We start from the raw sequence: 11501 nt of genomic DNA on the forward strand, positions 1-11501 counted from the left end.
GAGGTTCTATTATAGAGTTTATTATTTTTTCGTTGCTATTTTTTTTTGTAACATGGGTGTTGTTGCGAAAAGACTTCTGCAACACAGATGATGTTGCAGAATTTTTTTTGTCTTAAATTTTTTGCAACATGGATGTTGTTGCAGAACGACTTCTGCAACACAGATGATGTTGCAACAAAGATGATGTTGTAGAATTTATTTTTCCGTCTTAATCTTTTTACAAAATGGTTATTGTTGCGAAAGAACTTCTGCAACACAGATGATGTTGCAGAAAATTGTTAAGGTGGCAGAGGCACGCGTCCCGTGCGAATTGAGTCGGATGGTGCCACGAATTAGATGTTTTGCAACACCTATTGTGTTGCACTAAGATGTACGCTGTGCACCATCAGATGGAACTTGGATCTGGCGGCTGGACGAGTGGCGGAACACTAGGCGTGATCGACCGGCTGATTCTAATCATTCCCCAAATGAAAAATTTGCAAAAGCTGAAGCATAGGGCTTGTTGTGATCTCCTCCCACTCCAAACTTCATCAATTTTCGGCCCGAAGCCCGCCCGAACGCTATAACTCCAGGAAGCTGAATTCACGAAGCGATCATGGGCTCTAGTTTATTTTTCTGGAGCGAGGGATTCCCAGCTCCACGTTTTTCTGAATCTTTGGCGGTACATGAGGCACTAGCAATTGCGGAGTATTTCTGGGTGCATTGGCAATTACTTTCAAATATATTCATAACTCTTTGGCGGTACGTGAGGTGCTAGCAATTGCGGAGGATTATATTTACAAAAAATTAATGTGGCGTCTGATTGCAAGAAGGTTATGGATTATATCAAGCGGGGATCATCGGCGGAGCATGCAGCTATTATACATGAAATCATAGGTCGTTCGCGTCTTTTTATCGCTTGTAACATTATCCATGAGTTTAGGAGCTCGAATTTCGAGGCTCACACTCTCGCTAGGCATGCTCTTTCACTTGGGCTCGGTCGCCATGTTTGGTTAGGACAACCCGAAAATTTGAATTTTATCCATGTAAAATGCCATAACAGTTTGAATAAGCCTGGCGAGAATGTCTAGAAAAACGTTTTTCTGAATCTGGAGTTCGAGTTTTTTACGGCTGTTATGCCACCGCCAAGAAAAACGCTTCGATCACGTCCTCGCTCGATCCCGCACGCACCCGCTCGCCCACATCTCCCCTTTCGCTCGTCTTCTCCTCTCAAACCCTAACAGCGCCATTCCCGCCGCCACGTCCGGCTGCCCCGTCGCCGGCCGGAACCCGTCCTCCGCCTACAGATCCGGCCATCCCAGGCTGATTCCCGCCGGATCCCATCCTCGGCGCCGCTAGCCGCGCGGGGTGCAAGGAGCTGCGACCCCATGCCTCGGAGGAGCTAGCCCTGACGCCATTGACCTGTGTGCAATTCGGCCCGGTATCTTCTGGTTTGGTGGAGTGCCTGGCCTGTTGGAGTCGCAAATACGGCCCATCTTACTTCTAGATCCAACCCAAAGCGCAGCGCCTTCGACCAGGCCGAGTTGGGACGGTCCACGACACACTCACGCATCTTCTCCATCGACGGCGCGCCGGCGGCGATGGCGGTGCGGAAGCTCATCCTCGGTCTCACAGCAGCAAGGCGAGCCAGTTCTCGGGCCTCTGTACTCCTCCGGGCTTCATCCCTCCTGGAAGCCTCCACTTCTGCCTCCCACGGCACCGCCGCCGCGACGAATGGATCGCCAAGGGCGCTGCTCTTCTCCTCTAGGGTCTTCTCGTCGACCCCTCCGGCTAAACAGTCCGCCGGAGATGTGCCCGCCCCATCCGCGGTGGACCACAAGTTTGTCTCTCCTTCTTTAAAGCTCCTTGTCGCGTTCCTATCTTCAGCATTTGCGTTTCTATAGTTTCTGCTAATTGTAGCATCACATCCAATTGATCGTGAAGTTCAAGCATGGTTGTTCATGAGGCGCTACTCCGTCCCCGAAATAGGACTAGTCAAATTGGCATATCTGTGATTGCCGGCGCATGATCTGATGTTTCTCTATGCTACCTTTTTTATGTTGTTGCCAACATGCTTATCTATCAAAACGCAGAGTTCGAATTATCAAACAACATATGAAGCTCATCCATTGAAGCGTGAAATCCGAACAGGACATGTTGTTCCATTCCAAATCTATTTACAATGCCGCCAAGTCGCCAACTCCACTGGGTTGATAAGTTAATTAATCAGCACACACCTTATAAATCCGTAGCGTGACCATGCTCCCCTCTAGCATTTGAGTAATTTTTTCGGCAAGGTGACGCCGGATGCTCGTTATGGATGTGACAGAGAAGTTATCTGTTACAACGATACACGAGGTATGAGCTATCACCGTCATGTTGAACGTCGGTCTGTATGTCCATATATTGACGGAGCCAGTGATCCGAGTGGAGGCGAAGCTGTGTGGGGGTGCCTCACATGGCCGTGTCTGTGAGCATGGGATTGAGGAAGGCATCCTTGTTCATGCTCGGCGGAGAGAACATAGCATCAAGCTTGACCATGCTGGCAATGTCATGGGCCATGTCCTTGTATGTGAGCGTCTTGATGACGAACTGACAGCGAACTGGAGGAGGCTGTGAGTCAATTAGGTGCTCAATATATGGGCAAACTATATGTGTATACGATAATGAAATAACCTTGGTCCTAAAATTTGTGTTGGACATGGGCACTGATTTCCATATCTGAGTTGGTTATATGCGTTACAGAATCTATGCCGAGAAACACGATTCATGTATGGCTAGCAAAGAGACCAAATCTAGTACATGATTCTATTCCGTTTCATGTATTGATCTGATTAAATCTTAACCATTATTTGTGACTTTTTGTTAGATTAAATCTTGACCCCATGTTAATTTCACAAAATCTCCAACGTAACATTTCTATTGCTTTAATAATATAATAGATAGATAGACTTGGGCCATGGAAAAATGAGGAGAACCATATATCTTATATCCAGGGAAGATTTTGTACAATAATTCTTGTGATTTTGTGCCATTGCCTTTCATTGCAGCGAGCCCCAAAACAGATTCTCAAGGGCTCAAACACTACGTATTTCGTCATTACGGTTGCATGGGCTTAGCTATAGTCAGTATTTATATTTTAGAAGCGATTGTAGTGGCTGAAGTAAATAAATGTGCATGAAATTAGTGTAGTATGAAAAGCTGTGCTAAAAAATGACTAGAGTTTAGAGCAGGAAATCCACTTCTCTTTGTGATTCATATTAGCATATAGTATATCATTTGTAATGCCACACTGTATAACTGGCTATCACATTTTTGTACATGAAACAGGTTGATAATGCCAGAGGATAAGTTCCATAAATTAGCAGATGATACAATACATGATTTGCTTGAAAAACTTGAGGTAATGGATTCCCTTGATAAGTTCTTGATATCTTAGTACTTCACAGGAAACTTCACCAATGAATACAAAAGTTCATCCTCTATTTGGCTAACACTTTTCTGTGTGCCTGTTTCAGGAATATGGTGATTCTCAGCAGATGGATGGCTTCGACATAGATTATGGGGTTAGTTATAATGAAATATCATGCACTCATGTTAGTTTCACTATTTTGAACTGTTTTTGTGCATTGGATCACTGATATTGTTTTCCCCATTTCGCTGAAATTTAAGAATCAAGTTCTAACATTGAGGCTAGGCGATTTGGGGACCTATGTTGTAAACAAGCAAACACCAAACAGACAAATCTGGCTATCTTCACCTGTGAGGTATGGTTGTCTTGTCTTATTTGCTGCTCATTTGATGTGTATACTACTTGAACTTAAGCATATTATTATCTTATTTGCCATGCTGTATAACTTTGAAGTTGTGCTTGCTATTATGTTACGCTGATACTTGTCTAGGACAGTTTACTGGCATCGGTACCTTTTCAGTTTAAGAAGAGTATATTTGCATTCTACAGCATTATTTTGATACTTATCCCATATGGGCTATGGCTTTGTGCTTTTCAGCATGGCTTTAAATTTTCCCCAACGCTTGATTTCCTTAAAAGATCCCACTCTTAAAAGATCCTGCTCAGATATCCAAGTGTTTGTTTAAATTGAACTGCCCATTACCCATAAGCTGTTCAACCTTGGTCTGTTACGTGTTGATTCTTATCTGAAAGGGGTGTCTATATCATGTCTGCAGTGGGCCTGCGAGGTTTGACTGGGATGCAGCAACAGACAGTTGGGTTTATAGGCGGACTGGAGTAAATCTCATGCGGCTTCTAGAGAAGGAGATCGGTGAGCTCTGTGGGACTCCAGTAGACCTTTCATAAAGGGATAGGAAAATGCCACATAGCTAAGTTTGAGGGGGCAGACAACATTTCTCGGCGAAGTAAACGAGATGACATCTTTTAGTATGTTGATTCTGTCAAGTAAACCAAAGGAGTTGTTGTACTGCACATTTTTGCACGAAATGCTCTAATGGGTTGCCTAATAAGTCGTCTGGCTTTCGCCGATGGCGGGACATAGGCCTGTGATACTTCATGTTATATAATCAACCGTTTGCGTGCTGTGATCTGTTTTTTATAAGCCTGCTGTCCAAAAATTGTGTGTTGGTATTTCAATAGCATGATCAGCCAGACTAGTACTATTATGTTTCAGTAGGGAGTGCACAAACAATGGATTGGATCTCTGTATCACTGGCAATCAGTATGTTCTATTGTATGCAAGTAACAAAAGTCAAGTTACATCAACATTCAAACATCCTATGCGACTCTTGCTCCATGAGCTCAGGGCTCAGCCTGACCATGAGAATGCAGAACTCGGTCTGATCCAGGGCGCTGTCCCCGTCCATGTCCCCCTCCCTCATCATCTCCTGGAGCTCGTCGTCCCGGAGCTCGCCGAGCCCCAGCCTAGCAGCGTTCCTCTTGAGGCTCTGGAAGGTGATCCTGCCGGCCCTGGGGTCCATGAGCAGCTGGAACCCCTTGCAGAGCTCCTGGATCAGCCCCTCTGCGCCGAGCTTCTTCGCCATCGACGGCAGGAAGTCGTCAAACTGCACCGAGGTGCTCCCCCTGTCGACGCCCATGCTGTGCCCGATCCTCGTCGACGGCGAAGAACAAAGGATCAAGAACACCCGGCCCAGCTTGCAACAGTGGTGAATGGAGAATGAGAGGAGAATGGTGGGTGGGTGCTTAAATAAGGGGGTGGTGACGGGGGAGGAAGGAGTCCATAGGTTCTGGGAAGGAAGCAGCCTCTCCATGGATGCCAACCAAAGTACAGGTAATTGCAGGCGTCGTGGCTGGCTTAGCTATGTCTAGGACGTTGCTGCGCCCGGCGGTTTTCGGTTGGTTTCTGCGAAGTAGCCAGCACGTCGTACGACGGAAGGAAGGAGGCTTGCTTCTCCGGTGCCGGATTGCTTGCAGGGGTCTCATGTGATGTGATGATGTGTGCCTCTTTTTCTTTATGAGTCATTAAGAAAATAGGCAGAGTCAGGTCAATGTGTCTGGCTGATCATATAACTAGTATAAACTGAGGTGATCTCGAGGAAGGTGGCGTATTTATTTCCGATTTGTGTAGCTGCTGGACGGCATTTTGACGTGGTCATCTTAAATGACTCGACTCGCAGGAAATTTCCGTTCAGTTGATATGTGTTCGAGTCCTACGCGCTAACGCCGTTGCTCGTCAGTTGTGATCACACTTGATGGTTTGCGATGAGGATTAAAGAGAATTTTGCAGGCCTAGTTTTCGGATTCCGGTGTGTTTTGATGCAGTACCGATACTATTCACCTGATTATTTCTTGGTGGAGCTATAGTAGGTGACAGGAAGCATCGTAGACATGGGAGGGCCTCTTCTTTTGGGAAGATAACTTGTAATTTGCCTACGTCCTCTCAACCGTTCTCGCTTTCCACACTACTGTAAGCGACGAGCCGACCCGACTGCATGTGAATTAATCAATAGATAGAAGAAAATGGGTTAAAAAAACATAGAGTCCTGAGACGACCGTGTTAGAGTAGTCATTATGGTATACGACTTCTAGTCCAAGTCAGTTTTGTACCTCTACCTCAAGTCAGTTTGTACCCTCTTATATACTCTTGTATGCCGCACCAAATCATCAATAAGCAAAAAATTTATTCAGCTTTCATGGTATCAGATACCGGTCCCGGGGTTTAGGGTATGGCTCCGCCAACGCCACCGCCGCCGCCGCCGCCCGGCTACTTCGAGCGCCGGGCCGCACTCGTCGCCAAGGCTGCCAACACCGCGGCCGCTTCTCTCTCGGCCCTCACCATAGCTCCACAAAACTACACTGCACCCATCCTCGCCGCACCAATATCTCTTGCTGACACAATCTCCGACGTCAGCCCCTACATCCCCATAGTTCTTGATCTCGCCGCCCACAACTACTACCATTGGAGACATCTCTTCGATCTCCACCTCGGCCGCTGCAACCTGCGCTCGCATGTCGCCGCCAACTGTCTTCCCCGCCCCGACGATCCGCAATGGTTGAAAGACGATCTCGCGATCGTCCAGTGGTTCTACACCCGCATCACCACCGAGATCTTCAACATGCTCGATCACGACGGCGCCACCGCTGCCAACATCTGGCACTCCCTCCGTCAGCTCTTCCAAAGCAACACCGACGCTCGGAAAAACGCTCTCCACACCGAGCTTCGCAATATGGTGCAAGGAGACGCCCCGGTGAACCTGTTCTGCCAGCGCGTTAAGACCATTGGTGATGAGCTCCGCGAACTCGGCGATACAGTTAGCGACTCACAGCTAATCAATATCGTCGTCGTCGGCCTCAGCGAAGACTTTGACAAGCAAGCCTCGTTCATACCGATGATACGACCCCCTCCTACCTTCGCTGAAGTTCGTTCCTTGCTACAACTCGCGGCGGAAACACAAGCTCGCAAGGACTCTCGCCCCAAGGTCTTTCATGCTGCGGCTTGTCCTTCTCTGTCGTCTACACCAGCGCCGCCTTCCATGCCAGCTCCTGCCGCCGGGCCGTCCGCATCGTCATCTGTTCAACCGCCCCCAGGCTGGCGTCCTAGTCCGAACTACCGCGGCAAAAACCCTATCTACAGGCCGCCGTCGACTCGTTCGGTTCCGCCTACGACATCACCAGCACCGAGTCCTGCACCACCCACCAGTGCTCCATCTACGGTTGCATGGCGGCCTCCTCATGATCCTTGGACGGGGCTTGTTCAAGCATGGCCCATGCCCTGGTCCGCTCCATCCACCCTCGGTGCTCCGCCGGCATACTCAGGTGCCTGGCAACCCGGCCTTCGGCCGCCTACTGGTGCTCCCGGGGTTCTCAACCCCCGACAGCCGGCCACTGCCTATCACGCCGCCCCGACGTATGCTCCTTATGGTCATTACACCACCGACGGCGGCGCCTACTACACACCTCAGCCGGCCCTGCTCCCGACGCCACCCCCACCACAGCCGGCCAATGCCTACTACACTCCCCAGCCGGCCCTACTGCCTTCACCATCGTATCCGCCGGCACTGCTTCCGACGCCACCCTCACCTGCGACGCCGAGCTGGGATCAAGCTGCCTTTCTCCAGGCCATGAATAACTTTGCTGCACAAGGAAACTCAGGTACGGATTGGATCTTTGATTCAGGGGCCTCTAGTCATATGTCTGCATCTAGTAATTGGTTATCTTCTTGCACTAAATCTCCTTTCCCTTCCATTATCCTTGGAGATGGATCATCTATTCCTATATATTGTGTTGGTCAGGCTCAACTTCCCTCTTCCACCAAACCTCTTTTACTTCGCGATGTTCTAGTTGCACCCGCCCTCATTAAAAATCTTATCTCTGTTCGCCAATTTACTTGCGACAATCTAGTTTCGGCTGAAGTTGACCCTTTTGGTTTATCTGTGAAAGATTACCTGACCAAGGCCGAGATCGCTCGCTTCAATAGCTCCGGTGATCTTTATTCTCTTAATGGAGTTCCTGCCGCCACCCCTCCAACATCCATGCTGGCCTCCGTCGATCTCTGGCATCGTCGCCTGGGCCATCCCAACCCCGCCGTCTTAGCTTCTATGTTTTGTGAATTTACCATACCATGTAATAGGGACTCTCATAATTCTGTGTTTTGCGAGTCTTGTCAATTAGGCAAACATGTGCGTCTTCCCTTTAGTTCCTCTAGTTCTTGTAGCACTTATCCCTTTAAATTAATACATTGTGATTTATGGACCTCTCCCATTGCAAGTGTTTCGGGTTTTAAATACTACCTTGTTATCCTAGATGATTTCACCCACTTTGTCTGGACTTTCCTCTACGCAACAAATCCGAGGTCCATTCTCTTTTCCTTAATTTTCAACGCTATGTGTCTGTTCACTTCTTCCTCCCAATTCGCTTTATCCAATGTGACAATGGTCGCGAGTTTGATAACATTAAAAATCGTACTTTCTTCTTACAACATGGCATCCTGCTTAGGTTCTCATGTCCCTACACCTCCCCTTAAAATGGTAAAGCAGAACGCTCTCTTCGCACCCTCAATGATATAGTTCGCACTCTCCTCATTCAATCATCTATGCCTCCCAAGTTTTGGGCTGAAGCCCTACACATGGCCACCTTCCTTCTAAATATTCGACCTTCTAAAACTAAACCCAACACTACTCCCTATTATTCCCTCTTTCTTTCCCACCCCGACTACTCCGCGGTTCGTGTTTTCGGCTGTCTCTGTTTTCCCAATGCCTACGCCACTTCTGCAAATAAATTGTCACCACGCTCTATCCCATGTGCTTTTCTCGGCTTCTCTGACGAGCACAAAGGCTATCGCTGTCTCGACCTTCACACCGGACACGTTCATGTCTCTCGTCATGTCACGTTTGCTGAGCACATTTTTCCTTTCTCACAACGCACTACTACACCATCCAACACCCCTAGCTCCGCAAACACCCCCTCTCCCCGTCCTTTCCAACTATATACTCCCCTACCTGCCGAACACAACTTATCACCACCACCATTAACACCCACCATAGCCAATCCCAACCATACAGTCACCCCACCCGAGACGTCCCCAACACCCCTGACCCCTGCTCCCTCCCCAACACCCAGCCCTGCTCCCAGTCCACCACCCAGCCCTACTCCTTCGTCCGACTCTTCTGCTGCGCCGGACTCACCAGTACCCACCTTACCCCCTCGTGCTATTCCTACAGCAGCCCCGATTAATGATCATCGCATGCGTACTAGGGCCAAATCAGGATTTCATCAACCCCAAGACCGCCTAAACCTTCATACCTCTGTATCTCTCACTTCTCTTCCAAAGAATTACAAAACTGCTCTACTTGATCCCAATTGGGCCGCTGCCATGCAAGAAGAATATAATGCTTTACTTCAAAACAACACCTGGCAACTTGTTCCTCGTCCTCCCAATACCAATATTGTTTCTGGCAAATGGATTTTTCGCCAAAAGTTCCACTCCGATGGGAGCCTCTCACGATATAAAGCCAGGTGGGTTTGTCGTGGCTTTTCTCAGCAACAAGGAATTGATTACGAAGAAACCTTCTCTCCTGTTGTTAAACCTAGCACCATTCGCACCGTTCTTAGTGTTGCTGTCTCCTCTTCATGGCCCATTCACCAACTTGATGTTAAAAATGCTTTCCTCCATGGTTCCCTTCAAGAAACTGTCTACTGGCAGCAACCTCTGGGTTTTGAAAATCCATCCTTTCCAACTCATGTATGTCTTCTTCAGAAATCTCTCTACGGTTTAAACATGCCCCACGAGCTTGGTTTCAACGCTTCTCCTCCTTCATTCAAACAATAGGCTTCACTCCATCTCTCTCCGACACCTCTCTTTTTGTGTATCATCAAACTTCTGACACTGCCTATTTACTTCTCTATGTAGATGATATCATTCTTACCGCCTCCTCTCAAAAGTTCTTAGATCATACTGTCTCTCTTCTTAGATCTGAATTTTCTATGACTGACCTAGGACTCCTTCATCATTTCTTACGCATTGCTGTTGTTCGAGATTCCACCAGCCTTTTTCTTTCCCAACGCCAGTATATTCTTGATCTTCTTAATCGTGCTGGTATGCTTGACTGTCAATCATCTCGCACTCCTGTCGATACTAGTTTTAAACTTTCGGCTACCGGTGAACCCTTTTCCGATCCTACTCTCTATCGTAGCCTAACAGGTGCTCTCCAATATCTCACCATTACTCGTCCTGAAATCTCTTTTGCTGTTCAACAAGCATGTCTCTATATGCATGATCCCCGGGTTCCTCACTATAATCATGTTAAACGCATTCTTCGGTATTTAAAAGGAACTCTCAATCATGGTCTCCACCTCAATAATTCTTCTCCAAACTCGCTTACCGCATACTCTGATGCAGACTGGGCTGGTTGTCCTGACACTCAAAGGTCCACTTCCGGTTTTTGTGTTTTTCTTGGTAACAATTTGATTTCTTGGTCTTCGAAAAGACAGGTTACAGTCTCACGTTCGTCGGCCGAGGCTGAGTATCGCGCTGTGGCACATGCCGTTGCAGATACAATCTGGATTCGGCAGTTACTCTCCGAGCTACACAGGCCTATTGAGCAGGCCACTATTGTCTACTGTGACAACATATCAGCAGTCTACATGACCAGCAATTCAGTTCAACACCGACGCACAAAGCATATTGAGATTGATATTCATTTTGTTCGTGAAAAGGTTGCTCTTGGTCAGGTTCGGGTGCTTCATGTTCCCTCTACGGCTCAGTTTGCTGACATTTTCACCAAGGCACTGCCTACTAAGCCGTTTCAAGATATCTGTTTCAGTCTCAACGTCGTCGAGCCTGCCGTTGATACTGCGGGGGGATGTTAGAGTAGTCATTATGGTATACGACTTCTAGTCCAAGTCAGTTTTGTACCCCTACCCCAAGTCGGTTTGTACCCTCTTATATACTCTTGTATGCCGCACCAAATCATCAATAAGCAACGATTTTATTCAGCTTTCAGACCGAAGCACGTACTGGAAGAATAGTACAGAGACACAAGAAGCATTCTCGAGGAATCTAGACTACTGTTATGTTAAGCCGAAGACAGAGATACAACAACGATCAACAGAACACAGCTAAATCTTCTCCAACCAGAAGCTTAAATCCTCCTTTAACTGATCCACGGCCTGGATGATATGATTGGAATAATGAAGTTGCTAAACAGACGACATAGACTGTCAACTTTCTTCCTCTTCTTCAGTCGCAAAAAAAAACTTTCTTCCTCTTCTGCCCTTGATAGGCATTCCTCCTCTCTAGCCACCACGAGCAGAGATCCAGATAGATGCCCGTATCATGGTAGCATTTAAGCCTCGGTAGCACCAGATACTCTTCCCAGATCCATCGGACAGCCGAAACCCGCTTCCAGTGACGATCATACCATCTGTCATTAATCCTTTGACAGTGTCGGTGCCTCGGTGGTTACCAGTGTCCGTCACTGGTAAAGCACACCGGTGATGGATTGTCACTCGTTACCTCTCCAGCCTCTTTTGCCTAGCTGTTATTTAGCTCACGGCTACAATGATGAAAGTACAAGTTTATTCTATGACA

The 11501-nt window shown here is 47.6% G+C and overlaps 2 protein-coding genes across 2 annotated transcripts; one reads left to right on the plus strand and one right to left on the minus strand.

Moving 5' to 3' along the window:
- Positions 1 to 1140: 1140 nt before the first annotated feature.
- On the plus strand, positions 1141 to 4553 carry LOC109771096 (frataxin, mitochondrial). Its single transcript, XM_020329803.4, has 5 exons — positions 1141 to 1819; positions 3310 to 3382; positions 3498 to 3545; positions 3652 to 3746; positions 4168 to 4553. The coding sequence occupies exons 1-5, from the start codon at positions 1581 to 1583 to the stop codon at positions 4295 to 4297; spliced, it is 585 nt and encodes a 194-aa protein (XP_020185392.1). The 5' UTR covers positions 1141 to 1580; the 3' UTR covers positions 4298 to 4553.
- Positions 4554 to 4660: 107 nt separating this feature from the next.
- LOC109771098 (calcium-binding protein PBP1) lies at positions 4661 to 5307 on the minus strand. The gene has a single exon (XM_020329804.4). The coding sequence runs from the start codon at positions 5221 to 5223 to the stop codon at positions 4714 to 4716; it is 510 nt and encodes a 169-aa protein (XP_020185393.1). The 5' UTR covers positions 5224 to 5307; the 3' UTR covers positions 4661 to 4713.
- Between the last annotated feature and the right edge of the window lie 6194 nt (positions 5308 to 11501).

The sequence above is a fragment of the Aegilops tauschii genome, chromosome 3 (genome assembly GCF_002575655.3).
Source record: "Aegilops tauschii subsp. strangulata cultivar AL8/78 chromosome 3, Aet v6.0, whole genome shotgun sequence".
Taxonomy (NCBI): domain Eukaryota; kingdom Viridiplantae; phylum Streptophyta; class Magnoliopsida; order Poales; family Poaceae; genus Aegilops; species Aegilops tauschii.

Bases quoted from the DNA above. Each gene is read 5' to 3' on its own strand.
- LOC109771098 (XM_020329804.4), bottom strand. From the start codon at position 5,223: ATGGAGAGGCTGCTTCCTTCCCAGAACCTATGGACTCCTTCCTCCCCC.
- LOC109771096 (XM_020329803.4), top strand. From the start codon at position 1,581: ATGGCGGTGCGGAAGCTCATCCTCGGTCTCACAGCAGCAAGGCGAGCC. The intron at 1,820-3,309 runs GTTTGTCTCTCC...TACATGAAACAG, and splicing joins CCATCCGCGGTGGACCACAA to GTTGATAATGCCAGAGGATA. The intron at 3,747-4,167 runs GTATGGTTGTCT...TCATGTCTGCAG, and splicing joins TGGCTATCTTCACCTGTGAG to TGGGCCTGCGAGGTTTGACT.